General features: G+C 57.5%; 1 protein-coding gene across 1 annotated transcript in view; it reads right to left on the bottom strand.

The window, feature by feature from the left end:
• Nucleotides 1–279: 279 nt before the first annotated feature.
• The window catches only part of MGAT5B (alpha-1,6-mannosylglycoprotein 6-beta-N-acetylglucosaminyltransferase B), a 64,018-nt gene continuing 38,216 nt past the window's right edge, over nt 280–26,081 (bottom strand). The window contains exons 9-18 of the mRNA XM_058284791.2: nt 22,253–22,384; nt 20,895–21,028; nt 17,173–17,303; nt 16,693–16,698; nt 8,864–9,019; nt 7,695–7,841; nt 7,399–7,515; nt 1,673–1,747; nt 814–1,070; nt 280–562 (exon numbers count right to left, since the gene is read on the bottom strand). Of these exons, the coding sequence (XP_058140774.1) occupies nt 364–562; nt 814–1,070; nt 1,673–1,747; nt 7,399–7,515; nt 7,695–7,841; nt 8,864–9,019; nt 16,693–16,698; nt 17,173–17,303; nt 20,895–21,028; nt 22,253–22,384 (1,354 nt within the window). The 3' untranslated portion in view covers nt 280–363. The remainder of the gene's footprint in view (nt 563–813; nt 1,071–1,672; nt 1,748–7,398; nt 7,516–7,694; nt 7,842–8,863; nt 9,020–16,692; nt 16,699–17,172; nt 17,304–20,894; nt 21,029–22,252; nt 22,385–26,081) is intronic.

The following is a 26,081-nucleotide window of genomic DNA, read 5'->3' as shown; positions in this document are numbered from 1 at the left end:
GGGCCAAGGTCACGCAGGCGGCTCCCTTTCAGAAGAAGGGTGTGTCCCCCGCCCCAGGCCCGTCCTGCTTCTCCCACGCAGCATCGCCCTGCCCCCTCTCTCGTCAGTCAGGAACGACAGGGTCTTGACCCTGTGGCCTGTAGGACCTCTGAGCAAGCGACATCTGCATGATGTGTTTCAGACGAGAGCCAGGAGCCCGGCCCGGGTGGGGACGGGGACGCGGATTGACCGCCCTCCCCTGAAACCCATTCCCGTCCCTGCTCTGCCCACTTCCTGGCCAAGGAAAGCAGCTCCAGCCTGGCGGGAGTGGAGGGGCCGGGTCGCTGGAGCCAGGAATCTGCTGGTGCTTTCTGTGGGGCGGGCCTACAGGCAGTCCCCGCACAGGGCCACCTGGCCCCGGCGGAAGTCGCGGCAGGGGCAGAGCCGGCGGTACTTGGTGCTGGAGCCGGCGCAGCTGAAGAGCAGGGGCTCCTTCTGCAGGTAGCACTCCTGGCCGGGCTGGGCGAAGGCCGGGTACAGGTGGTTCATCTCCGACTCGGTGCTGTCGCAGGGCACCTGCAGCCTGGCGGGCACCCCACCATGTCAGCCCCTCGTTCCTGGGCCGAGGAAGCTTCTAGGAGGCACCCACAGGGCAAACCCGGGGTCGCAGGGTCCCTCAGAGGAGAGGCGGGAGGCCTGGCCGCTGCCCAGTGCAGGGCCTGGGGCAGGTCTCGGGACCCGTCCTGGGCAGGGGGCCGGGGGAGGGGAGGCCCCGGGGCTTTGGGGCTCTGCCCAGGGTGGGGACAAGGCGGTCCCGGGCGGGGGCTCACTCACTTCAGGAAGGCGTCCCGGCTGTTGAGCAAGGGGAAGAAGGAAGGCTCGCAGACGAGCCCGCGCGCCAGGCAGGCGTCAGCGCAGGCCGTGCCCGGCTCGGCCAGCCAGGCCCGCAGGGAGCGCGCCGGGGGCCAGGCCCCGGGGGCCGCACTGCTGTTCCGCGCCCACTCGAGGTGGGTGGCGTTGGGAGCCAGGACAACGGGGCTCTGCGGGGTCCGCGCCCCCGGTGGGGAGGGGCCTGGGGCTGCGCAGAAGTCCTGCAGGGGGAGAGCGGCGTCAGATGCCCCTGGTGGGCCCTGGCCCGAAGTGGCTTGGCAGGGGGCGTGAGAGCCGCTAGTACTGAGCGCCGACTGCAGGCTAGGCCGAGAGAGTTTACAGGGGTGGAAACTGAGGCTCGGGGTGGACAGGGACCTGGAGAGGCAGGGGGGAGAGGGGGCAGCGGTTCTCCCCTCCCCCCACTCCCAGGGCATCTGCTGGACCCCGGGGAGGGGCAGGGCTGGGCTCTGCCATACTTCCCACTCACTCCACGGGCTACCAAACTTCTAAATAACTTCTTAATGAAGACGAAAGTCTTTGCATTTCTAACTGTTACTTAGGGTTTAGGGTGCCCCATCCTCCAGTTTGTCTGCTGTCCTTTCCCAAAGCTCTCTCCTCCCCCAAAGGGACAGGCCTGGGGTGGGGGTGGGGGTGGGATTTTGCCAGAGCAAAAGATGCTCCTACTGCTCGGAGACCAGGCTCGAGGGGCCCCTGCCCTGGGCCCCAGTTTTAGAGCCCCCCACCAAACCCTAAATGTCCCTGGGTGGAGAGGCTCAGCCACTGCCTGGTGTGGCTGGGGGGGCTGCCTCCCCGGGCCACCTACCTGGTGCTGGATGTAGGCATGGATGCGCTCCAGCATCCCCTCACAGGTGTACTCGTAGGGCAGGTAGGGCTCTACCTGTGGGAGAGATGGGCAGGGGGAGCCTGGGGTCCCCACACCTGCCCGCGGCAGCTGCCCCAGCTGCTGGGGCCCCACCCTGCTCAGCTCGCTCTCTCCCTCTGCACCCAACGAGCCCATGCCCCTCCCCCAAGCCCTCAGCTCAGCATCCCATCCAGTGGCCCTCGGGGACTCACCTCCTCGAGGGGTACCCCCCTCCCCCCACACCTTCTTAATCGACCAACCCCTTCCTGCTGACAGGAACTCTCTCGGGGCCCAGCAAAGAGCGACCTTTGACCAGCACCAAGGACAGGGGTGCAGGGAAGGGGGGAAGGAGGGCAGTTAGGACACAGAGGACGGCGCATCCCAGACGCAGGGGCAGGTGCGCTCCAGCCCTCGTCCGCCCCACTCCCCCGGCAGGTGTGTTTTGACCGCACACCTGACCCAGCCCATCTCCTATTTATGCAGCCAGAAAGTGGGTAGATTTAGCCCAGGTGGTGGATCTCCGTTTTCCCACGAGCTGGCATCCACCCGCTCCTTCTCCCTCATCAGAGGTGCTGGTGTCAGGAAAGTCCCCCGTAGCCCTCCCCTCTTAGGGTGGAGGCCGCCGTGGTCTGCCCGAGGCGATGTCCCGGGCACTGCGGGGGAGGCAGCAGCCCCTGCTCACCTTGAAGCTGGTTCTGGCCTAGAACTGATTCCCGGGGCCGGACGTGACCTTGCTCCCAGTTCTGACTCCACCCAGCGCTGCGACCCGGCCCCACGGGCAGCCACCGCTTGGCACCCGCTCAGCAGGCTCTGACTTTCCACCCCCTGCCCGGCCCTGCCCCATTCCCTCTCCCCAGCTGGTGGCCCAAGTGGCTTCGGCCTCCCCAGACACCCAGGACAGAGGCCCGGGGCCTCTGAGCTCTGCTCCCGGACACCTGGGGCAGGGGTAAGTTGCAGGTATAAGGCTGTAAATTAAAAAACAGAGCGATTTTCCTCCCCGTACACCCCTCCTTTGGCTTCCTGGCAGCGAATCCCGCGACATCCCCGCTGGTGCGTTTGAAGCTCTTGTCCGACGGGAGCGCGGGGGTGAAGGGGGTGAAGGGCCCCTGCTCCCCGGTCCTGCCAGCAATGACTCCCCTGCCGAGGGGCCAGCCTGCCTGGAAATGACCCGCATTAGGGCTATTTACAGGTGTGCGCCATCATCAGTCTTGACAGAGTGACAGGCGCTGGCCCCGCTTGGGGAATTGCAGCTGGTGGTGAGGACAGCGGAGGGACAGGAGAGGGGGCAGGCACCTGCCTCCTTCACCTTGAATGCCCTTGCTGTGGACAGAACAGGAAAACCGGGACAGCTGACAGGGTGCCCATGCCTGCTTTTCCTTGGCTATTGCATTGGGGGACGGCTGGACTGGGGGATGGCCTGGCTGGGGTCAGCTGGGCTGGGGTCGGCTGGGCTGGGGTCACCTGGGCCGGGTGCCTGGGGCCGCTCTCACTCCCCCCTTCTCACCTTGCCTCCTCCTCCTTGCCTTTCCCTCCCCCCTCAGCCACATCCACTGGTGGGGGATTTCCTCCTCCCAGGCCCTCAGCTGTCCCCACCCCCAAATCACTGTTTCTACAAGAGAATTATTACCATCACCCAGAGTGCTCGTTTAAAATGCAGATTCCAGGCTGCACCCAGTCCTATAAAATCCACAGAGCTGGAGGGGCCCGGGGTCTGTATTTTATCCCCTCCCCAAGTGGTTCTTGGGCGGAATCCGTAACCCCCTTGGGTCTACGAGGGGGTCAGAGAGTGGGGTGGAGGGGAGGCGCGGAAGGCAGAGGGATGTTTGGGGGTCCAGCTACAGTTCTGAGAGGGGCAGATTTGCAAATTCTTTGGTTTCTTGACAATTTTGTTATTTTTTAACTCACTACTTAGCAAACTTAAACAGATGTCCCTGCTAAAAATAAATAAATAAAAAGGGAAAAAGTAAAAAGCAAATTCTTCCACCCCAGACACACGGCCCCTTCCCTGGCACAACCGCTGTAATCGAGTTCCTGTGCGTCCAAGCAGAAGGAATGCACGGACACAAGAGCACCCTCACCCGCGCACCGTCCCACCCCAGCCCCCACAGGCTTGTGGGTCCCTGGACAGGAGCACACTGGCCACAGGTTTAGCACTCCATTCAGCTTAGCAATCCGTCTTGGAGGCTGTCCCCCTTCCCAGCCCTGTCCCTGCCAGCCCTGGGATGGAGCCTTGGAGGATGGCTTTGCTGTGGGAGGGGGGCAGGGGGAGAGTAGGGGGTCCCTCAGGGCAACTCCCCTCGGTACCAGCTCCGCGCGCTCTGCCTGGCTTTCCGGAAGCCGCACCCAGCTGCTCTCGGCCAGGCTTGGGCAGGTGCCAGCAGTGAAATCAATCGGCACAAAGCCCCTGGCTCCTCTTTCTTTCCTACTGGGGCCCCCCAGAGAGCTCCCCCACCAAGAGCACACCCTATCTCGACACCACCCGCCAGGACGCCCGAAGACGGCCATGCTTCCCAGGCCTCCTCCTGGCGCCGCGTCTCTCAGCACCCTTTCAGCGACAAACTGGTAGCAAGCAAATAATGCGCCCTTCACCAAGCGCTAGGCCCAGCTCCCAAGCACCTCCAGGGCTTGCCAGAACTTGAGCCCCTAGCCCAGGGCAGGCGGGCACAGTGGACACGGCAAACCCCTTCCCTTTCCATCCTTCCCTTCCTCCCTCCGAACACCGGTGTGGAGTGACCATCTAGGCCAAGTTCTTGGTGAGGGCCCAGCATTACGGTCAAGCAGCTGCTCCCTGGGGCAGGTGTGTCTGCACCCCGCCCACAGCAGGGGGCCAGCTGGAAGTGACCGGCGCTGACATCCTGAGAGCAGCCCTCGGCCTCCTCGCTTCTCAGGTGGGACAACTCCACCACCTCTCAGGTCCCAAGTGGGACTGACCTCCAGTTTCCCACAGCCGGGACCTGCTCAACAGGTTGTCTCAGTGGGCCACTCGGGCACCAGTGCCTCCTGGAATCACCTCCCGGATAAACTGCTTGTGCTGAAACCCCAACCTCATGGCTAACTTCTGCAGGAGCCCACGGCTTGGAAAGACTTCCAGTCGAGTAGGTTTGGAAGGTGCCAGATGAATAGAGAAGGGCGTCCGCCGTGTTGGATTCAGGGGAGGCAGGAGGGGATGAGGGAGATTGGAAAGAAGAGCTCTAAGGAAGTGTGTGTGTTGGGGGGGGGGTCTCCCAAGCATGAGGGATAGCCTTGTGAGGTGAGGGTCGATGAGACACATGGCCCCCACCTGGCCCCGAGGAGTTTGGCAGGTGGAAGCCGAGGGCACCGGGAGATGGTGTGGCCTGGGGGTGGCACAGGCACCTGGAAGGAGGCAGGAGCACGCGCGGGATTCTGCCTGTGGAGGACCTGGGTGCAGAGTGAGGGCGCGGGGACGTTATTCTGGAATCTAGGGGGACAATGAAGGCATCCCAGCATGGGAGGGGGCAGGGAGCGGCGAGTGGCGAAGATCCAGCACAGCGGCAGTGCCTGGGGGTGAGGCGGGGGGCTGGTGAGGAGGGGGCTGCCTCCCACCAGGGGCCGGGAGGAGCCTGGATGGAGCCGTGAGTGGGGGGGATGGGGCGGAGGAGGAGCAGGGGCCACGGGGCCACGGCGGGGCGGATGGGGAGCAAGGCTGGGCTCTGCCAGCACCTGCTTGGGTGGCCTGTGCTGGGACACCTGCCAGGGGCCAGGGACCGAGGAGGGGACCTCAGGACAGATGACGACTTGTATTGTTGGGGGCTCGCTGTGTCTCCCCCGAAAGATATGTCCAGGCCCTAACCCCCGGTGCCCATGAGTGTGGCCTTACAGGGTCTTTGCAGAGGTGCTGGGTTTAGCCGAGGCCCCGCTGGGTGGGGGAGGACCCCAAATCCAACGTCTCTTGGCCTCACTAAGAGAAAACCGAGCACAGATGCAGAGAAAGGCTGGGGGATGGCGGAGGCGGGGACCGGCACGGGGCAGCCACAAGCCACGGACACGCCAAGGACAGCTGCCACCGCCAGAAGCCGGCAGAGACCGGGAGGGGGCTCTGGTTTGGAGGGAGCACGGCCCTGATGACAACAGATTAAGTCCCCAGAACTGTGAGAGAATAACTGTTGTTTTAAGCCCCCCAGTGTGTGGGAATTTGTTACAGAAGCCCCGGGAAACTTAAAAAAAAAAAAGTAGCGTGGGCGTTTGCAGCACCTGCGAGAAAGCAGGTGAGTCCAGCGCGGCCTGGGGACCTGCCACCAGCTGGGCTTGGGAGGTGCCCGGGGGACAGGCCCACAGGGGCTGCCGGCAACATGGGTGTGGAGGGGGCGCCCGGGGAGAGCCCACCAGGCGGGATGAGCCAGGCCAGCCGAGGCACGCGGTCGTCGGCGGGGAGAGGAGCGCATGACCCTACGCCCACTGCAGTTAGAGCGGACCCCACGGCGCGGCAGTCTCTTCTTGGCGTGGCGTTTTCCTTAAAGACACTGACATCAGGAGGGCAGGACAAGGACGTTCCCGTCTGGAGGAACGGGCAGGGGTCTTCTGGGGCCACTGGCTGAGAGGGTGGGCTTAGGCTCGGGGGTCCCGAGCGGGGTGACCGGCAGGGAGTGCAAGGGGAGGTTTACGAAAACGCCACCCGCCTCAGGGTCAGGACTCCCAGGCAGGGCCCTGCGCCCACGGCAAAGCCCTGAAGAGCCCGGGGTGACCTAGCCTGCCAGCCTCTGCCCTGGGCCTGCAGCGGCCCCAGGGCCCCCGGGCACCCGACACGCCGGCCGGCCGTGCGCCCTCCCTTACAGCAGGAAGCCGGCGGCCACGGCGGCCCTCGGCGCAGGCCATGGGGCGGGGACGCCCCCCTGCCACGTCTGACCATCTCCAACTTGACAGCTGCCGAGGCGCTGCCTCTGGCCCACGAGTTCACCCCGAGCAGCTCCTTCTCCACACGGGGACCCTTGATGAACATGGTTTAGGGGCAGAGAAGGGGGCACTGGGTGGGGGTGGTTCCTTTGGCGCAGACTGGTGTCCGAGCTACAGCACGAAGTGGGTCCAGAGGGGCTGTGGGGGGCAGAGCATCGTTCACGTGGTCTCGCTCCCTCCCAAATGGAAGGAACCTGCTGAGCTCAGGGAGCCCCCTGGAAGCCAGAGGCGCCACTCTCACGTGTGCCTGCGCACGCTAACGCCCACAGGAGCCCAGAGCGTCCTGCCCAAGGGTGGGCTGGGCCAGCAGCAGCAGCACCTCCTGGGCCTCGTTAGGTGCAGGCCCTCAGCCCTGGCCCAGACCTGCTGGAGCAGAGCCTGCCTTTTAACAGGCTCCCCAGGAGACCTGGATGCACAGTGCAGCGTGAGATGTGCTGAGTTCCAAGGCCCTCCCGCACATCCACCTGAAAAACGTTTACTCAGGCCCTAACCTGCGCCAGCAGTGCTCACAGGACCTGGCCCCCTGCAGGACCTACTCAACAAACGATTCTGAATCCAGGGCTGCCATGTGAGGTTGATCAGGTTGTTCATTGTGCAAAAGATCCACCTACCACCCCCACACTCACCCACGTTGGTGAGTGGGAGCCCCTGCTCCATTCTCTAACCACAGGGTTTGGTCCAGGGCTGTGACTGCCCAGAGGAGGGAGGCCTTTGCCAGCCCGGTCCTCAAGTCCGAATTCTAACAAAGACCCCCGGGGTGGGGGTGTGTCCCGCACCTGGGTTCTCATGATGGCCTTGATGGCCGCTTCAAACTCCTTGGAGTTGTTGTAGTCGACGGTCCACACGTGCGGCTTGCCGATGAAGTTCTCTGCATAGGGATGCTGGGAAAACACCTGGGGACCGGAGACAGGTGGCTTGGGTCTGTGCCCTGCCCGGGGAGCCTGGGCTGCAGGAGGATGCCCCAGCCCGTGCCCCTTCCCCCCCTGCCCCCTGCCTCAGGCTCCCTGTTGTAGGAACCACAGGGGTCTCCCCCTGCCTCCCCACCCCAACCTGGGCCTGGAGCCCCACTCACCTCTCTGGAAGTGGGCTTGCCTCGGAAGAACTCGTGGTTGAGGGAGCTGTGGGGCGGGCTGAAGCGGGACTGCAGGAAGACGCAGCCGTTGGCAATGGCCTCCAGGGGTGCAGGGCCCTCGTAGGGGAAGCCAAACCCGATGAAGAGCTGGAGGGGGCGCAAAGGTCAGGGAATTCTGGAACGCCGCGGCCCAAGAGGCCCAGGAGGCTGGGGCCAGGCTAAGGGGTTGGGATCTCCACAGAAGGCACCTGGAGCAGAAAACTGGACTCTGCAGCAGGACAAGGATGGCCCGGCCCCGCTGTGCGCCATGGGCAAGCCATTTGCCTTCTCTGAGCTTTAGTCTCCCCATTTGTGAAATGAGGGCATCTGATTAGGAGATCTCAAGGGCCTCTTCCTGCACTAACTACCTATGGTTCTGGAGGGGAAAGGAGAAGAGAGAGGGTCTCAAGCTTGCAAGACCCCCGACCCAAACCTACTGTGCAGTTGCCTCACGCGCTCATTCTAAAAAACATTTATTCAGCACCTAACCTGTGCTAGCAGCACTCACAGGGCTGGCCTGTAGAAGACACTCAGGAAATGAATCTGAATCCAGAGCTGCTGTGTAAGGTTGTTCAGGCTGCTCACTGCACAAAGGCACTTTCCTCTCCTCCCCACACACAGACACACCCAGGAGTCCCAGGGAGAAAAGCTAAGATCAGGAGAGGGACCGGAAGCTGGTCAGAGACCCTTCAGCCTCTCAGCCAACCCGTCAGGGCCCACAGTGCCAGCTGCTGCCCCAGGGGTACAGCTCAGGGACTGCCAGGGACAGCCAGTCAGAACCCCCTCTCAGCCTGCCTTACCACCCCCTCAGGAGCTCCAAAGGCCAGGCCTGACCCTGGAGTCCGCTGGGCTGGACTGGTACCAGCTCCTATTCCACACCACTGGGCCGCAGCTCTGTTGGCTCCACCAAAGTCCATTTCCCCGTGGGGCCTCCCTGCCTAGTGACCACCCACATCTCTGCTCCTGTACGCTGACCAGTAGCCAAAAGGACCCAGCGTGGGGCACAGGGCAGCAAAGCATGCTGGGGTGTGTCCACACGTGGGAGTGGCCATGAGTGGGGTGGCAGGTTGGGGAACCTCCCCGGCATCAGCTGCCAGGTTGGAGTGAGGACCGCGAAGGGGGCAGCTCACTTTGGCCTTGCGCAGCAGCTGCTGGAACTCGGGCTGCGGCAGGAGGCCGTGGTTCTTCACGAAGGCCGGGACCTCGGGGGGTCTCTGGCTCTCGTAGTACACGGTGCCGTGGATCTCCATGTACTTGTTCAGAATGCTCAGGAACTTCTCTTTCCCCTGGAAGAGGAGGGGGAGCGGATGGGACCTCGCCGAACCCTGGAAGGCAGAGGCAGAGGAGATTCCCCCGGCCCGGAGGCCAGGAGATGTGGAGTGCCGTGAACCAGCTGAGCGACCCTGGGCAGGTCCCCTCTCCTCTCGGAGCCTCAATTTCTTCATCTGTGAGTTGCAGAGACTGGGCTAGGTCAGAGGCTGCAGGACTATTTTTAGCCTTGGAACAGTTCCCCCCACCCCCAAAGAACTCTATGGGAACCAACAGCTAAATGGATCAAAACGGTGCTGCTTGGCCCTGATGACCTCCACGACCTCTGAGGAGCTCTCCAAGTCTGTGGAGCACAAATCATCCATCCATCTACCATCGACCCCCTACTCCACCATCCTTCCATCCATCCTCCTATCCATCCTTCCATCCACCCTCCATCCATGTACCCTCCACCCACCCACTTATCCATCCATCCATCCTCATCCTCCCATCCATCCATCCACCCTCCATCCACCATCCACCCACCTACTCCACCATCCCTCCATCCATCCTCCCATCCATCCATCCATCTATCCATCTACCCTCCACCCACCCACCCATCCATCCATCCTCCCATCTATCCATCTATCCACCCTCTATCCTTCTACCTTCAACCCACCCACCCATCCATCCATTCAATTAATACTGAGTGCTAATTCCTGTCTCAGTGCTGGGAATAGTTGTGGTAAGACAAAATATTTGTCCTCATGGAGGACATGTAAATGAAAACTCCTCAAACTAGAAACTACTGGGCTCCTCCATATCTGAGGGTTCAAAATTCAGCCTCTACTTCCCCTCCAGCCCCAGGGGCCTGGGAAACAGGCCCAGCCTGCAGGATAAGGGGACAAAGGGAGGCAGGCAGAGCAGAATGGGATCGTGCCTCAGTCGCTGGCACCTGTCCTGACCCTCTGGGCCAAGGCCAGAGCTAGGAGCCACTGCCAGGGTCTTAAGTGGGGTTGGGAGGCCCAGACAGGGGGAAACACCCAGTCCTGTCACTAGGATGTCATCTGCTTGTTCTTGGGCATTTTTGAGGCTCACAGAAGAGAGGAAGGCATACACTGAGAAGAAAGTGGCTCAAGATCTTGGAGAAGATGGGGTTGAGATGCGGCTCTTCTGGGAGGGTGAGTTCCCAGCAGAAATAAAAGGTCAGAGAAAAAGAGCCTTGGTTTCCCCACCTCCTGCTGGCCAGCCCGGTTTAGCCTATAAACCACAGCTTCCTGAAAATGCCACAAATGAACATCAAAATAATTAACATTTTGGAAATCAAATTGTATACAATTTTCATAAGGAGGACTGCCACTTCAGGTATGGCAGATGGTCATACGGATTAACCCTGCTTCTGAGCACAACTCAGAATGATGGGGAAAATTCAGGAAACTAACTAACTAAATAAATAAAAACTTTAAAAAACAAAATAAAACAAAGAAAATGCAGGCAACATCTACCTGAAGGCACTGGAAATCTAACAAAGAGTGAAGTATTGCAAGAACCAATATCTGGGAGAGGAAGGACAAGGCGAGGCTGGCGTTTGGGCTGGCTTTCCTCCTAGCGAGCCTGTTGGCTCCTGAGTTTCCCTCCAGGAGGCTTAGCAGAGCTCGTGGTAGTCTTGCAGAACTGGGAGACAAATATCAGAGTTCAGGGGAACCCTGAGGGAAGCTCTGCCCTTGGGGTTGGAACCCAGAGGAAAAACACCCTGGAAGAGAAGGTTCTAGATCGGCTCTGGAAGGGGCTGAATCCACTTCAGGGCCTCGATCACTACAGTTGGATTAAGGTGACCTGAGATTTCTAGAGCCCTCAGCTGTGCCCCAAGAGTAACAGTAAACCCTCCCTGGAAGTAGACAGCATCATCCTCGACCCTTAACTATTTCTACAAATGTTCATATTCATTTTCCAGAACTCAATAAAAAACAAACACACACACACAATGAAATCCCAATCATAATCCCCACAGGCTTCTTGGGTAGAAATTGACAAAACGATCATAAAATTAATTTGGAAATGCAAAGGGCCTTAAATAGACAAAGCAACTTTGAAAAAGAAGAACAAAGTTTGAAGACTTGCCCTACTTGATGTCAAGATTTAGAAGGCACTGACGCCAAGAAAGACCAGGATCCAGGGAACAGAAGAGACGATCCAGAAATAGAGCCGTGTTCATACGGTCATCTGAGTTTTGATGAAGGTGCAAAAGCAATTCAGTGGAGAAAAGATAGCTTTTTCAAAAAAATAGTCATGGAACATTGGATTCCCATTTGCAAAAAAAATCTCCACACCATATACAAAAATTAATGTGACATGGCTCAAGCCTTAAATATAAAACCTAAAAGCATAAAATTTATGGAAGAATGCTTTTGTGACCTTGGGCTAAGCAAAGCACTACCCACAAAGGAAAATATTGACAAATTGAACTTCATTCAAATTAAGAGCTTTTGGTCTTTGAAACATACTGTTAAGAGAAAGATAAGTCATGGACTAAGAGAAAATACTTGAAAAGCATATATTTGATAAAGGATTTTGTACCCAGAACGCTCACTGCTCAATAATAAGACAATAAGCAAGGCGATGGGCAAAATTTTTGAAGAGCTATTTCACCAGAAAAGATATATGGAAGATAAATAAATGCACAAAAATACCTTCAACATCAATAACCATCAGGGAAATGTGAATTAAAAGCACAAAAAGATACCATTTCACACCTTTTCAAATGGCTAAAATATAAAAGACTGAATATACCAAGTGTTGATGGATTTGTGGAGAAACTGGAATTCTCACACGTTTTTTGGGTGGACTGTAAAATGGTACAAACTTTTTTCTTAAAAGTTAAATATATTTCTACACTATGATCCAGCCAGGCATTTAACCAAAGAGCAATGAAGACATGTCTGTATAGAGACTTATACATGAATTTTTTTTAAAAGGCGTATTCTCCATTTCATTAAAAAAAAATTTTTTTAATTACCTTTTTTTTTTTAGAGATACATAGATCACACAAAACATGAATTTTTATAGCATGCTTGCTAGAGCCACATACTGGAAACAACCCAAATGCTCATTAAAAGTTAAATGGATAAACGAACTGTGGTATAACCTTAGACATAAAAGGAACAAACTATTGATAGCTGCAACAGTATGGATGAATCTTAAAATAATTATGCTGAGTGAAAAAATAAACAGTCAAAATGAGTATATATACCCTATGGTTCTATTTATATAAAATACCACAGAAAATGCGAACTAATCTATAGCAGAAAGCAGACAGTAATTGCCTGGAGATGGGCAGAAGATAATGTAAAGACAAAGGTAATATATTGAAGATCTAATATATGTTTAAATTGATTCCCAGAAGTAAAGGAGAGATTGGGGCAGAAGTAACATTTGGAGAATAACTGAGAATTTTCCAAAGCTAGTGAAAGATCAAACCACAGATTCAAAAAGATGTACAAACCTCAAGCAGGATAAATCAAAATAAAAGCACACCTCCATATATCATAGTAAAATTGTTGAAAACCAAATAGAACCAGAAATCTTAAAAGCAGCCAGAGACAAAAGACAAGTGACCTTTAAAGTAACAGTAAGACTTACAGTTGACTTCTCAGCATAAATGATAGAAGTCAAAAGACCATGGAAAGATATATTCATTGCACTGAAAGAAAATAATTGCCCAGCTAGAATGCTATACATGGTGAAAATATCTTTCAAGAATAAAGTGAAATAAAGTCATTTTTAGAAAACTAAAAACAGACCAGACCCAGGCTAAAGGTGTTTGATGTAGAAGGATAGTGACCCCCAAATGGAATCTCAGAGATATAAGGAACAAAGAGCAACAAAAAGGGTAAATGTGGGTAAATCTAAATGAATACTGACTTTATAAATCAGTAAAAGTAATGCCTGTGGATTTTTAAAATATATAGAAAGAATCAAAATGCAATAAGAACATGTAAATTGGGATGGGGAGTGAAACTAAATTTTTTCAAGGTTCTTTTATTATCCAAGAAAAAGTAAACATATTGATTTATATTAGACTTTTTTTTGTTTGCTTGAGGTACCAGGGGCCAGGGACTGAACCCAGAACCTCACATGTGGGGAGCTGGTCCTCAGTCACTGAGCTGCATCGGCTTGCCTGAGTTGGTTTTATTTTTATTTTTTTTAAAGATTTATTTATTTATTATTTCTCTCCCCTTGCCCTCCCACCCCGGTTGTCTGTTCTCTGTGTCTATTTGCTGCATCTTCTGTGTCCGCTTCTGTTGTTGTCAGCGGCACGGGAATCTGTGTTTCTTTTTGTTGCGTCATCTTGTTGTGTCAGCTCTCCGTGTGTGTGGTGCCATTCCTGGGCAGGCTGCACTTTCTTTCGCGCTGGGCGGCTCTCCTTACGGGGTGCACTCCTTGCGTGTGGGGCTCCCCTACGCGGGGCTCCCCTGTAGGGCACGGCACTCCTTGCGCGCATCAGCACTGCGCATGGGCCAGCTCCACACGGGTCAAGGAGGCCCGGGGTTTGAACCGCGGACCTCCCATGTGGTAGACGGACGCCCTAACTACTGGGCCAAGTCTGCTGCCTGGCTTTATCTTTTGTTTGTTTTGTTTCTTCAGGAGGCACTGGGAACAAAACCCAGTACCACCCATGTAGGAGGCAGGCACTCAACTACTAGAGCCACATCCAATACCTATATTAGACTTTGATAAGTCAAGGATACATGCTGTAAACTCTAGGGTAGCCAATAAAAGTATAAAAAGGGGAAAAAAGCTTTTAAAAAGTATATTAAGGGGAATATAATTAGACAGCTAAAGAGAAGTGGAGTTTAAAAAAGAAGAAAGAAAAATGAACATGGGACAGGTGAGAAAAAGAAATGAAAATCAACTAGTAAGACAGTAGACTTAAAGCCAAATATGGGAAGCGGACTTGGCCCCGTGGTTAGGGCGTCCGTCTACCACATGGGAGGTCCGCGGTTCAAACCCCGGGCCTCCTTGACCCGTGTGGAGCTGCCCATGCGCAGTGCTGATGCGCGCAAGGAGTCCGTGCCACGCAGGGGTGTCCCCTGCAGAGGGGAGCCCCCTGCGCAAGGAGTGCGCCCCATAAGGAGAGCCACCCAGCGCGAAAGAAAGTGCAGCCTGCCCAGGAATGGTGCTGTACACACGGAGAGTTGACACAACAAGATGATGCAACAAAAAGAAACACAGATTCCCGGTGCTGCTGATAAGGATAGAAGCAGTCACAGAAGAACACACAGCGATGGACACAGAGAACAGACAACTGGTGGGGAGGAGGGGGGTGTGGAAGGAGAGAGAAATAAATAAAAAATAAATCTTAAAAAAAAAAACCAAATATATCAGTAATTGCATTAAATAACCTCTTTTTCTGGCCTCATTAAAAATATATAAACAGGCTACTTATTATAAAAATAAATTATGTCACCGTAAAAAAGTCAAATGATACAGAAGGGTTTAAAGTGTGAAACAAAATGTCACCCAACACCCCTTGACTCCTATCCCACCAGAGGTAACTGCTAAGAGCAGCTTCTCGTGTCCCTTCCAGGTGTCTTCATGTGGAAAAGCATGCATGTATTTTCTTTAAAGCACAAATGGGTTCGTGCTCTATATACTGTTTGGTGACTTTTTTTTCACCTAACCATATGTTTGTAAACTTAAAAGTTCCCCAAATCTATTCTTACCCTTAATACATATGAGGTCCTCTGCACTTTAAAAAAAATTTCTATGTTATTCTATTTCATTTCAAAGTGCCGGTCAAGATGCTCTGAATTAATTTCACAATTTATCCGTAGTTTGAAAACTGCACTTGGAAAATCGCTGCCTTGGCTCACCCTGTCTTCTTCAGTGGGGAGGGCACGTTTGCCACGATCTGAATGAGTTGCCTTTTCCTTCCTCCTGCTTCACTCCCTTTGTCCCTCACTGCTGCTTCCTGGGACAATATGCTCAGGAAACAGCAGCCCCTGAACCTGTGCTTAGGGAACCCAGAAAAAGACAGATCTCCTTGGCACACAAATCATCGAAAACTTTCTCTGGATTCCTGACTCTTGCTCCCCGTAAGACCATAACAGCCTCTCCCTGCTCTTCCATCCTCCCCTCTCCAACCTCCCTCCTCCATTGCTCTGCCACTGGATCCTCCAGATTCTGGACAGATGCTGTTTTCATTTTTCTCTTCATCCAGCCACCTCTGACTTCCTTCTTTTTTTGGAAACTGCTTCTTTGAGATCCTTTGCCAAACAGCTTTGCTCCCGGCTATCACCGCGGTTCCTGAGCTCGAGATAAACCCTTTCTCTTCCCAGATATCATAACCTCACATTCTCCAGGGGCAGTTTCTTAACGATGTTTTCTGGTTAAAAAAAAGCAGACTCAGTCTGTTCTGTTACCCTCCCGCTTTGCCTTCTGTCCCAGCCCCGCTTGTAACGGGCTTCCTTGGGTTCCCTTGATAGTCATCTTGCCTGGCACCATTTGAGTCACCTCTCAGTCCCTCTCCCCACTTCCCAGGGTGGCCACTGACATCTCAGAGGTCTTAGACTTCTGCCTCCTGCCTCCAGACCTTCTCTCTGCCACCAATCAAGGCTCTATAACACAGGAGAGGCTGTATAGAGCTGAGGTTAAGCATTCTGGCTCTGGAGTTAGAGAGATGTAGGTTTGAATCCCAGCTGTATCACTTATTACCCGTGGGACCTTGGGCAAGTCATTCTAACCTTCTGTGCATTGGTTTCCTCATTCGGAAAATGGGGACGACAGCATTTAGCTCCTGCCTCACGCTGTGAAAGTTAAATGAGAAAGCACAACGCCAAGTACTTTGCTGAATATCAGCTGCTACTGTTCTTTCCTGTGGTGGCACAGGCGATGCGCTGCCAACATCTCTCCCCTCTTCTTCCTCAATAATAGAAACTCATCTCTGGGCACATGGCTGCTGAGAATAAAGCCATTTCCCAGAATCCCTTGAAATAAGACATGGTCATGTGACTGGGAACTAGCCAATGGGTGGTATGCGGAAAAGGTGTGTGTACCGCTCTGACATGTCCCCAGTCGTGCGCCCTTCCTGGACCCTCCCTCCCTCTTGCTGGCTGCAATGCAGGGGGCATGACTGACAACTCCATCACCCTCTCGAACCACGAGGCAGGACTGAGGTGGAAAGTCCGGATGGCAGGACAACAAGGTAAGATGCCCCGAGCTCCAAGCCAAGCCCAGACTGCCCACTCTGGAGTGCATGAGCAGGAGAGAGAAACACACTTCCATCTTGTTTAAGTCACTGCTCCTCGCGGTGTTCCGGGGCCAGCTGAACCGAACCCTAACCAGCACCGCTGTGAGCATTAGCTTTAAGTAAGAGGATCCTGTGTGAAGGGCTGGCATAGCGCACAGGCGCTCAGTCCATGTCCCCATCAGCTTCTGTGTCTGCCTTTACCTCAAGACACCTGCCTCATGTCAAGAGCCCCCGTCACCTCCGAGGAGCCCTGCGGCCACGCGAGTCAGCCCTCGGCCTCTCCCCTCACAGAGGGGCCCTCCTCGGACCCCGCTCTCCCCATCGCCCTCCTCCTGACCTTACTGCATGTACAGAGCCAGGAGAACTGACCCAGGGGAGCACCTGCGAGACTCTCCTGAGCAGCTGCTGGAGAGAGCAGGGGAGCGGGAGGTAGGGGGAGCGCACAGGAAACAGTTACCATACCTGGAGCTGCCTCGTCGCCCGGCGGTGCACAGAGAAAAGAGAAGAGAGCAGGTTAGTGACCCGGCTGGCAGGCAATATCCCTGCAGACACACCCTCCCCAAAGGAGATGCGGATCTAATCACCAAGCCTCATCCTACAGAATCCTGCAGTCTAGCCTAAATCCCTCTTGCTGTAGTCACATTGTTTGTTGGACTGGTCCCAAGGACAGTGGAGGATTTAGCCAAAGTAATCATTTGAGCTATGGCAAAGAGCATGGGGAAGAGGGGAGGGAGGGGACAAATGTCAGCCCCTGGGCTGGGTGTCTTTAAATGGCAGTGAAGGGTTTTTTTCTGAGCCACTGATGGGGGCATTTTCCATCCTCCAGGGCTGGGGGTGGCCCATGGGCGCCAAATCCTGGAGTAGGAGCTGGGGCGGGGCGCTGGAGCTGGCTGGCGTTTGGGGCCTGGCCCGCCCCAGGGCACGGCGTGGCGGCCACCTCACCTTCCAGATGCTCGCCTCCTTGCCGTACACCACGGCCATGTTGCCGGCCTTGCCGCTCTTGACGAGCTCCTTCTCCGTCTCGTTGAGCTCCTCCGACACAAAGCCCATGAAGGAGTTGTCAGGGGTGTGAGCTGCAGCCCCCCGGGACACGACGGGGTTACCGAGCAGCCGCACACGCCCGGCTCCCTGGCCAGCCCCATTGCAAGGGCTCCCCATTCGGTGCGGGGAGGGGCGGGAAGGGGCCCGCAAGGGAGGGTCTGCGGGGAAAGTGTCCCCCGTTGCCTTGACCCCAGGCAACTCCCTTCCCAGAGGCCATATAGTGCCCCCTGCGTGTTTTCAGAGGAGGAAACTGAGGCACAGGACAGTGCGGCCAAGAGCCCACATGACCCAGCCAAGTCACGGTAAAGCCGGACTCCGATTGGTCCATCAGCAGAGCCTGCTCTCCCAGGCTGGATGTTCTCACGTCACCCCATCACCCCTCCCCTGGTCTTGGCCACCAGCCTCCCCCTGCCCCCCACTGGACAACGGAGGCAGCTGCCTGCCCCTTTCTGTGTTGGTCTCTGGATCTTTTCCCCAGAGTGATGCTTTTAGATTTAGATCCTCACAAAACCCTGCAGTGGCCCCATAAGCCAAAGTCTACAACACACCAGGCCCTGCAGACCCTCCCACTTCCCACCCCCCTGGCTCCCCCAGATACCTGCCGGGCTCTCGCCTTCTCTCCATCCAGGTCTTGGCTCAAATGGCCCCTCAGAGAGGTCTTTCCTGACCCCAGCCACCTCTGCCCCCTCGCCCTGCTGTATTTTTTTGTCACAGCACTCACCTAACAGATGCTATTGTATTGGTTTGTCTGTTTATTTATCACCACTGGAACAAAAGTGCAAGAGGGCAGGGGGCTCTGCTGGTTCACACCTGGCACCTAGAACCTAGCCGGGCCCACCGGCTGGGCGGAGGTGGGGACGGCACACCTTCACTTGCACACCGGCTGGGCGGAGGTGGGGACGGCACACCTTCACTTGCACACCAGCTGCTCCCTCTTCTTGGTTGAGAAAATCCTACTCTGCCTTCAAGGCCCCGCTCACACGCCTCCGCCGCTGAGAAGCCCCACCTCGGGTCTGACTTGGTCACATGCGTTGGAGTGGCGGGACTGACTGGCTCTGCCTGCGCGGGCATGGGTGGAGGAGTAGGCCCCGGGGCCGCATCCGGGTACCCCCTCCCATCCATGTCTGGGGGTCATGAATAAAATGTTTACTGAACCCAATTAAACGTATTCTACCTCCCTCCATGGGGGAGTTTGCTAGCTGCTGCTTCTCTGAATTTTCCAGAACAGCCCTGATTTCAGACACCTTATTCCTTCATTTCAGATACATAGGTTTCACATTTTAACATTTCTGACGTGTGTGTTTAATATGCTGTTTCTACCCTCTTCCCCACCACGTGTCGTGAATATCTGTACATCTCACAAGAGGTGATGGTCTCCTGTCCCCAGGCCCCTGAGAGCCCAGATTCTAGGGTGTGGAAACCCGACAGCATGCCGATGGGCCTTGGCTGGTTGTAGGACAAAGTGGCCTTGCCTCTAGAGCTTGTGGGTACAGGAGGGCTCCCGAGGGCAAGGCTCTTTCCCCGGGCGATGGGGAGGGAGATGCCCCAGAGGCCAGGCCAGCCCCTCCGACCATCTGCTTGTGCGGCCCCCAGCCTCTCCCTCCCTGCTTGCTCCAGCTGGAGCTGCCCCAGACCCTTTTCCCGCAGTCTCCACAGCTGAAGGATCCATCGCTAAACTGCCCTCCCTTCCACCAACTCCTCCAGAAGGGACAGACTTAGAAAACAATTAGCTAAACAGTGGGAGGGACAGGGAAGCACTGCAACCAGTTAAAATAACAGGCGCCATAAAGCCAGGAGCTCCTGCAGGCAGGACAAGGGGAAGCCTCCGGAAAATCAACCTGGCTTGACTAGGAAAGATATCTGCTCTGAGTCCCTTCCTGTGCTCTGAATATTATTAAAACTGGCAAGCCTCTCTCTCTTTCCTTTTTGTCCTCTCTTTCCTCCATTTACTCAATGAACTAATATCTTCTAAGGTCCCAGACAGGCTCCAGGGATACTAAGATAAATCAGCCAGCAGCCCTGTTTTGAGTGGTTCGTAATCTGACAGGGGTTATAAATGTATAAGCAAATAGCTGTGAAACATCTCAACATGTGCTTTTACAGAATTAGACTTAAATGTTATATAAAGAGAGGTAAAGGGGCGATAAACGATGCTATGGTAAGTGATGAGAGGATCAGTAAAAGCCACGGTGGGTGACATCTGACCTGAGCTTTGGAGGATGAATAGAGTTTGCCAGGTTGGGAACTCCACGTCCAGGGGGCTCCACCCCATGATGAGCCCCCATGCTCACTGTAGGTTATTGCAGAAGCTCCTGCTTCTGCGCTCCCTCACCCCCCACCCCTTTGGCCACCTGCAGTTCTAGTCTGCCAGGATGATATTCCTTGAAGAACTTTTGCTCCTGGACATTCCCCAGCTCAAGAATCTGGCTCAAGAGCATCCAGTGATGGTAACAGATGTAAACTCAGGAGTCTCTGCTAAAAGGCACCTTCCCTCTGATCCTCTAGGCCCCTCATACCCCACTTCCATGGAGCCTCAGTTTCCCCATCTGGAGCCCATGGGCTCTGACCTCCGCACCCTCCTGTGGTCCAATCAAGGCATGGCTTAGTATTTGGAAATCCCATCTGCCTCACACACAGCCTAGAACCTGGAGAGTATGAGCAAAGGAGGCCCGGAGCACCCAAAAGAAGTGCCCGATTTTGACAGGCTAGATAGAGACCGTAGAATTTACTTATCAGCGGGCCCGCTGGGACCTTGCTCTTAATTCAGATAAGGGCCTAACAAGGGCGCTTATCTGGCTTCCTGGCGCAGAGCCTTCACAGGGACAGCAAGGTGCTGCTGGAGGCAGATCTGGAGATAATTACACCTGACAGCCGGTGGCCTCCCAACAGGGAGGAAAAGAGCCACAGCAGACAGCGGACACCAGGCGCTCAGGGAGGGCACGCACACCCACACAGCGCGGCCCCCTCTGCCGCCCCAGAGGCGGGCTCGGGCAGAGCTGGGCCTCGGTCGTCAGCATTCTGCATTCGAGAGAGCAGGGCAGCGTGCATATGTGCTTGAGGGTCTCGTTAAACATAGCTAAAGCCCAGCTCCAGTCTCATTCCTCGCCTTAAACCCATCATCCGAGGATTTCCACCAGGGCCCCAGAACCCAACTACAGCCTTATTTCCTCTTGCCCCAAAACCAGGCCCTTGTGTTTCCGGAACATTCCAGTTTTCTACGTCCATCCTTACTACCTCTGTTCCCTCCGCCTAGAAAAGCCTGCCTCCCCCGCCCCTTTGCCAGCCACTGGAATTCTCTTTCTGGAAGTCCACTGGGTCGACTTTGTTCCGGAATTGCCAGCGCGGCTGATCTCCAAGAACACCTGCTCCTGAGGGCGGGCCACGCCCCCTCGCCCTGGTCAGGTCACCTTGCTCCTCCCCAGCCAGGGCGGAAGAGCCCCCCGCCCAGGCGACCCTTCCCTGCCTCCTGCTGGAGGCTTCCCTGCTCGGTCACATTTGGGGAAAGGGGAGCAAGTCTTGCCCAGGGAAGGGGCCACCCCCAGATGCTGCTCCCCCGGGCCAGCTCCGAGGACCGCGAGGGGCCCCGCTGCGCCCCAGCCCCTGCCGGCCGGCGGGACACTCACGGAACATGGTCATGAACTGCTTGGGGTTGAGGTTCCAGTAGCCCCAGTTGGTGCGGTAGCCGTGCAGCGTGGCGTACTCCTCGTGGTTGTACGCGGGTTCCGTCCCAAAGGTGTCGATGACCCGGATCCGGCACCTGCGCCCCACCCCCCGGGGACCAGAAGCCGGGGTCAGCAACCTCCCGTGTCCCAGCCACGGGCACCCTGCCCAGCGGGCGGCTGGTTGATGTCGGGCTGTGCGTGGCTGGAGCTCGGGCGCGGTCACCCCTGGCCGGTGGCCACAGGCAGGCCCCGAGCTCTGGGGGTCAGCGTCCTCCCCTGTCAAGTGGCCCGTGGTTAGGGCTCAGAGGCCCCCACCTCAGAGGCCCAAGAGAGCCTGGTGGGAGGCCCCACCCAGAGCAGGGTCCCTTCCCCGCTGCCCCAGCGGTCCCCTGCGCCATTTGCGCTTTCCTGGGCAGGGAGTGGCAGTTGCTGCCCAGGCCAGACAGCCCCAGGGATGTGCCGAGGCTGCCGGCTACCGGGGCAGAGGCGCAGGAGGCAGGGCCCAGGGGAGGGCAGGGCCGCCCGGGGCAGCGTGGGGCCCCCAGCTCTGTCACCGTGCCCCCACTCAGTGCCCCTCGGCTGCCCAGCGGCAGGGTCTTCACTCAAAGCTCGGGGAGCCTGGGCTCTGAGGCCGCCCTCAGGGGCACCCCGGGGGGCCCCAGCCCCACAGCCTCCCCCCCAACCACCCCCGGGGAGGGCGGGTCTGCAGAAAACCTGGAAGTCGCCGCCACAGGCCCCTCCCCGCCCCGGCCGCCTGCAGAGTGCTGAGGTCAGCACTGCTCCCCCGGAGAGGGCAGGGGCACGGCAGGAGGCCGAGCGCGGCGCCAACGCACATTAATAATAAAAGCAATATCGCCGCCTGTCACTTTTCCCCTAATAAAGTCGACGGGACCGCAGCAGGCGTAATAAATAGCTGGGCTCTCCGTGCCGGGCCGGTCCCCGCACCCCGCTGGCTGCGGAGGCCGGAGCCGCCCCCCAGATGGCAGGCGGGGGTGGGGAAGGGCCGGGGGCCCCCACGGCGGAGGTCCAGCTGGCCGCCCCACCCGGCCACCCTCCTGCCTTCTCCCTGTCCCCGTGGGGGGCCCTCGGCCACGCAGCGGGGGGCCGGAAGCGGCTGGCTGCGGCTGCTAAGTGCCACCCCAGGCAGCCGGGAGGCAGAGCTGGTCTGGGAAGGAAAGTGGGGGCGAAAGGGGGGGGACCTTGGCTCCCCGCAGGTCAGGGGACACCCAAGGATGCCTGGCAGCCGGGGCGTGGGGTGCGGGCTGAGGAGGGGCTGTCCGCGGGGACGGGCAGGGGCAGGCAGCCGCGGGCCCCCTCACCGGTACTTCCTGAAGGACAGGCCCATGTGCTGCCGCATCTGCTGCAGGCCGTGGTAGTCGGTATAGATGAGGTCGAAGGTCAGGGGCACGGTGAGCGGGCAGCTCCCCCGGCCCGGCGGCACCCCTAAGTTACTGAGAGAGGAGCCCCTCAGAGTCTGAGCCCGAGAGGGGCCCGCAGGCCCGAAACCCGCCATCCCAACCAGCCCACCCGGAACGGCCCCAGCCCCTCCCCCCAGGATCCCACCCCACCCCCGCACCAAGGGCCCCCCACCCCAGGCATTCCTGGCTCCTTCAGGCCATCCCCAGGGCCTGCGAACTGGACAGGGCATGGTGAGGGGCCTACCCCGGAGGCCGCGGCCTGTGGTGGGCTTGGGGTCTGAGCAGTGACGGGGGGCTGGGCTCAGGCCACCCCTGCGGGACACGTCCCCCCCACCTCCACTTCAACTCCCTTTAACAAATGTGTACGAAGGGCATTCGGGGGCCAGGCCCTGGACCCGTGTCAGGGAGGTGGACCCCTGACCCCGGGAGGTGCTGGAGCACAGGGAAGGGGCACCGAGGCACCCCCGGGCAAGTGCCCATCGAGCTGGGAGAGCCTGGGGGTCGGTCAGCCATCCCCGTCCTCCTCTCTTAGGCAGGGGCAGGTGCTAGCTTCCGGGGCTGGAAGCAGCCCGCCCCCCACTTCTGGCACAAACCACCCACGGCCCCCAGCACCCCTGCACTGGACGGGGCCAGAGACCATTCCATCAACCCCCGCAGGGCTCCAGTGACGAGCCATCTCTGGCCATGGGCTCTGGCAAGGTCACGGCTCATTCCCGGCAGAGGGTCGCATCAGCTCCCTGGGTTATGTCTTGGGCTCCTTGAAACGATTCAAGCAGCCAGGAGCCGGTCTCCACGCTCCCTCTGCTCCCTCGGCCTGTGCCAAGCCTTATGTGCTCTGTCCCCTGGGCCCCTTGTCCCACGAGGCGGCCCTTCAGTAATGTTCGTGCCCCCGGGAGGGCAAGGTGACGATGGACAGACGGGGAAAGGCGCGGGCGAGGGGGATCGGGGGTCGGGGGTCAGCCTGCACCCCACAGAGACGGTCATCAGAGGGAGGGGCTCGCCCTGTATGCTCCCCCACCAGCCCTGCACCCCCAGCCTCATGTGGCTTCCGCCACATCTTCTCTGCTCAGTGTGCAGAGGGGGAAGCCCAATCAAATAACATAACCATCTTCTCACTTCTCATCTATAAACTTAAAAAGGGCCAAGGGGTCCCTCCCCCGCCCCTCTAATCTCCCTCCAGTTCCTCTTTCAGAAGGGATTTCTCGCAGCCGGGGGTTGGAGCCTCCACAACCCGGAGACTTCATGAAATAGCTGGTGAGTGTTTCTAGGAGTCAGGCTTCCACGCCACAGCACAGCCCTGCCCTTTCCTTTCAAGAGTGGCCTTTCCAACACCCGAAACTCCACCAGTGAAACGCATGCATCCTCAAGAAAGCTGCGTGGGTTTTGTCCTGGGGCCCCAGAGACTCGAGGCCCACATCAACTCAGAATCACAAATAAAGGAACAGAAAGATGAGTCCCCGTCCTCTCCTCAGAGAGGTGTGGAAGGGGGCGGCGGCTGCTCCCTGGCATGGAATCTGGTCTGGCAGAACTGAAGCAATTCTGGAAAAGCCAAGCCCAGCGCGTCCAGTGGCTGCCACCTGCCCAGGACCGCGGCTGCCTTCTCACCCAGTTCACGCTGGTCGCCCAGCAACACGTGGTCCCTCTGCGGTTGGTGTGCTGCCTACCAAGTCATGGGGGCTTCCATTGCTGTCCTGCCACTGGCCACACCCCTGACCCCAGCACCAGACACCAGGGCCCCGAGCAGATGAGGGGACAGGTGGGTCAGAGCAAGTCACCCATCTGTCCTGGGAGAAGGACTCAACGCCGATGTTCCTGGGCCTGCAGCAACGTCTTTATCACCTTCCTCATCTTCCCGGCTTCCCTTTTAAGCAGAGGCGCCACCCTACAGGCTTTCAGCATGCTAATTCATCAACTCCCTCAATCCTGGCGCCCCTGTGAGCTCAGGCCCACCATCCTCCTCCTCTCCTCTCAGCAGACCAGGAACAGAGAGGTGGAGGAATTTACCCAAGACCCCACAGCGGGAGTGGAACTGGGGTCCAAGTCCAGGCAGGCTGAAAGCAGAGCCCACATTCCCAGCCTCCCGCTGTCCGCCTCCCTGGGGCACACTGGACGTCAGCTGACAGTGCTGGATCGCCAGCCTCAGGGACATCTTGGCACTCAGAGCCTGGGCTCCCACTTTCACTTTCCTCACCACCAAAGGGGAATAAAAATGCCTGCCTCGCGGGTCTCCTCGCGGGTCTCCTCGTGGGACCCAGCGAGCCAGGTGGGCAAGGGCACCACAGTTATCAGCGCCTTTGGTGACCAAGTCCACCTCCTGCAGCAGGCTGGCCCTGGCAACCCCTTCCGCCTCCCGACCCTCCCCGCAGGCCCGTCGTCTCCCAGGAGCTCGCCCGTAGGCCCTCTCTTGCCTGCCTCTGCCCTAGAGAGGTCATGCCACAGCCTCACCCTGGTTCCGAGTGGCCTGGGGCTCCCCGCTGCCTCCAGGACCCTTGCCTGACCACCCCGAGGTCTGCAGCTGCGCCCCCTCCCCGCCCCACGCCTCCAGGACGAGCCAGATGCAGCCGTGGGAGGTGGGGCTGTCGGGGGAGGGGCGGGGGGGCCGGAGGGCTTTCTACGCTTCCCGCCACTGTCCAGCCTGGGCAGGGAGCCCCTGCCCCTGAACCCCGCGCTGAACCCCGGTGTCAGAGGCGAAGCCCATGGGGGCGCACGGCTGAGCACAGGCCCCGAGGCCACACAGCTGCTCAAGGAGAACCGTGTCTTGACTAAACAGAAGAGGAAGGAACTGTACAGGATGGGGAGAAGGTGGCCACTGCGAGGTGGTAGACGGGGCCTTCTGGTGCCTGTCAAATGGGTGGCCAGGCCGTCACCCCCTGGAAGGACTGGCTGAGTCACTCCGTGCTAATAGACCAAAGGGTAAGATGGGCAGGGGGGACAAATGGGGAGAGAAGACAATAATTTACACCAGATAGAAAAACACCCTCAACTGGGAGACAAAGTGCTGATTTCCAAAGTGAAGGGGGAAAAAATCCTGCGCCCGTGCCCGCCCCCCGCCCCGCCCCGCCCCGCGAGTGCACCCTGTGGCCTCACCCAGGACGATGAGTGGCTCTGGCTCCCGCCTCCGCATCTGCAACACGGGGCTCGGATGAGCCTGCCAGGCTGAAAATTCTGTTTTATCCCTCCCTATGCCTTTAGTCTGAGGCTGGAAATAATCTCTCCAGGCAGTGCTCAGAATCTGGAACACACTATTCCCTCTCCCGGTCTCTTTCTGTGTGGGAAGAGCCTAATTAAAGAGAATTCTCGCAAAGCAAGTGCAGGTGCTACAGGGCACGCTCGGTGGTTCGGTTTCGCTTTTCTAGCTCGTTACTGGGAGCACAGGCTGAGATGGCCCAGGGCACTTCCCGCCCCCCAGGGGCTGGAGATCTTCCTGGCTGCCTGACTGTCCAGCCCCCTTGAGAATGATGGACATTGCCCCTTCTCCCTCCCATGGTTCCTTCCCTGGAGCGCAAGGGGGCATAAAGAAGAGAAACCCAGAGATTTAACTGAGCATCTAGTGAGCAGACTTAGGGAGCAGAGGTCAGAACCACTAACAAGGAAGGAATTACTTTCCTGCAACCTTTTATTTCCTTGCTTAGGAGGGGCTGAGCTTCCTGTGGCCGGCGGGCCAAGCCTGCCCAAGCCAGGTGTGGGAACTGTCCAGCTCCCCAGCTCCTGAAAAGGCAGATTTCCTCAC

Source organism: Dasypus novemcinctus, chromosome 21 (assembly GCF_030445035.2).
Source record: "Dasypus novemcinctus isolate mDasNov1 chromosome 21, mDasNov1.1.hap2, whole genome shotgun sequence".
Classification (NCBI taxonomy): domain Eukaryota; kingdom Metazoa; phylum Chordata; class Mammalia; order Cingulata; family Dasypodidae; genus Dasypus; species Dasypus novemcinctus.
The sequence above is the reverse complement of the archived record's forward strand: the minus strand, read 5'-3'. Positions and strand labels throughout refer to the sequence as shown.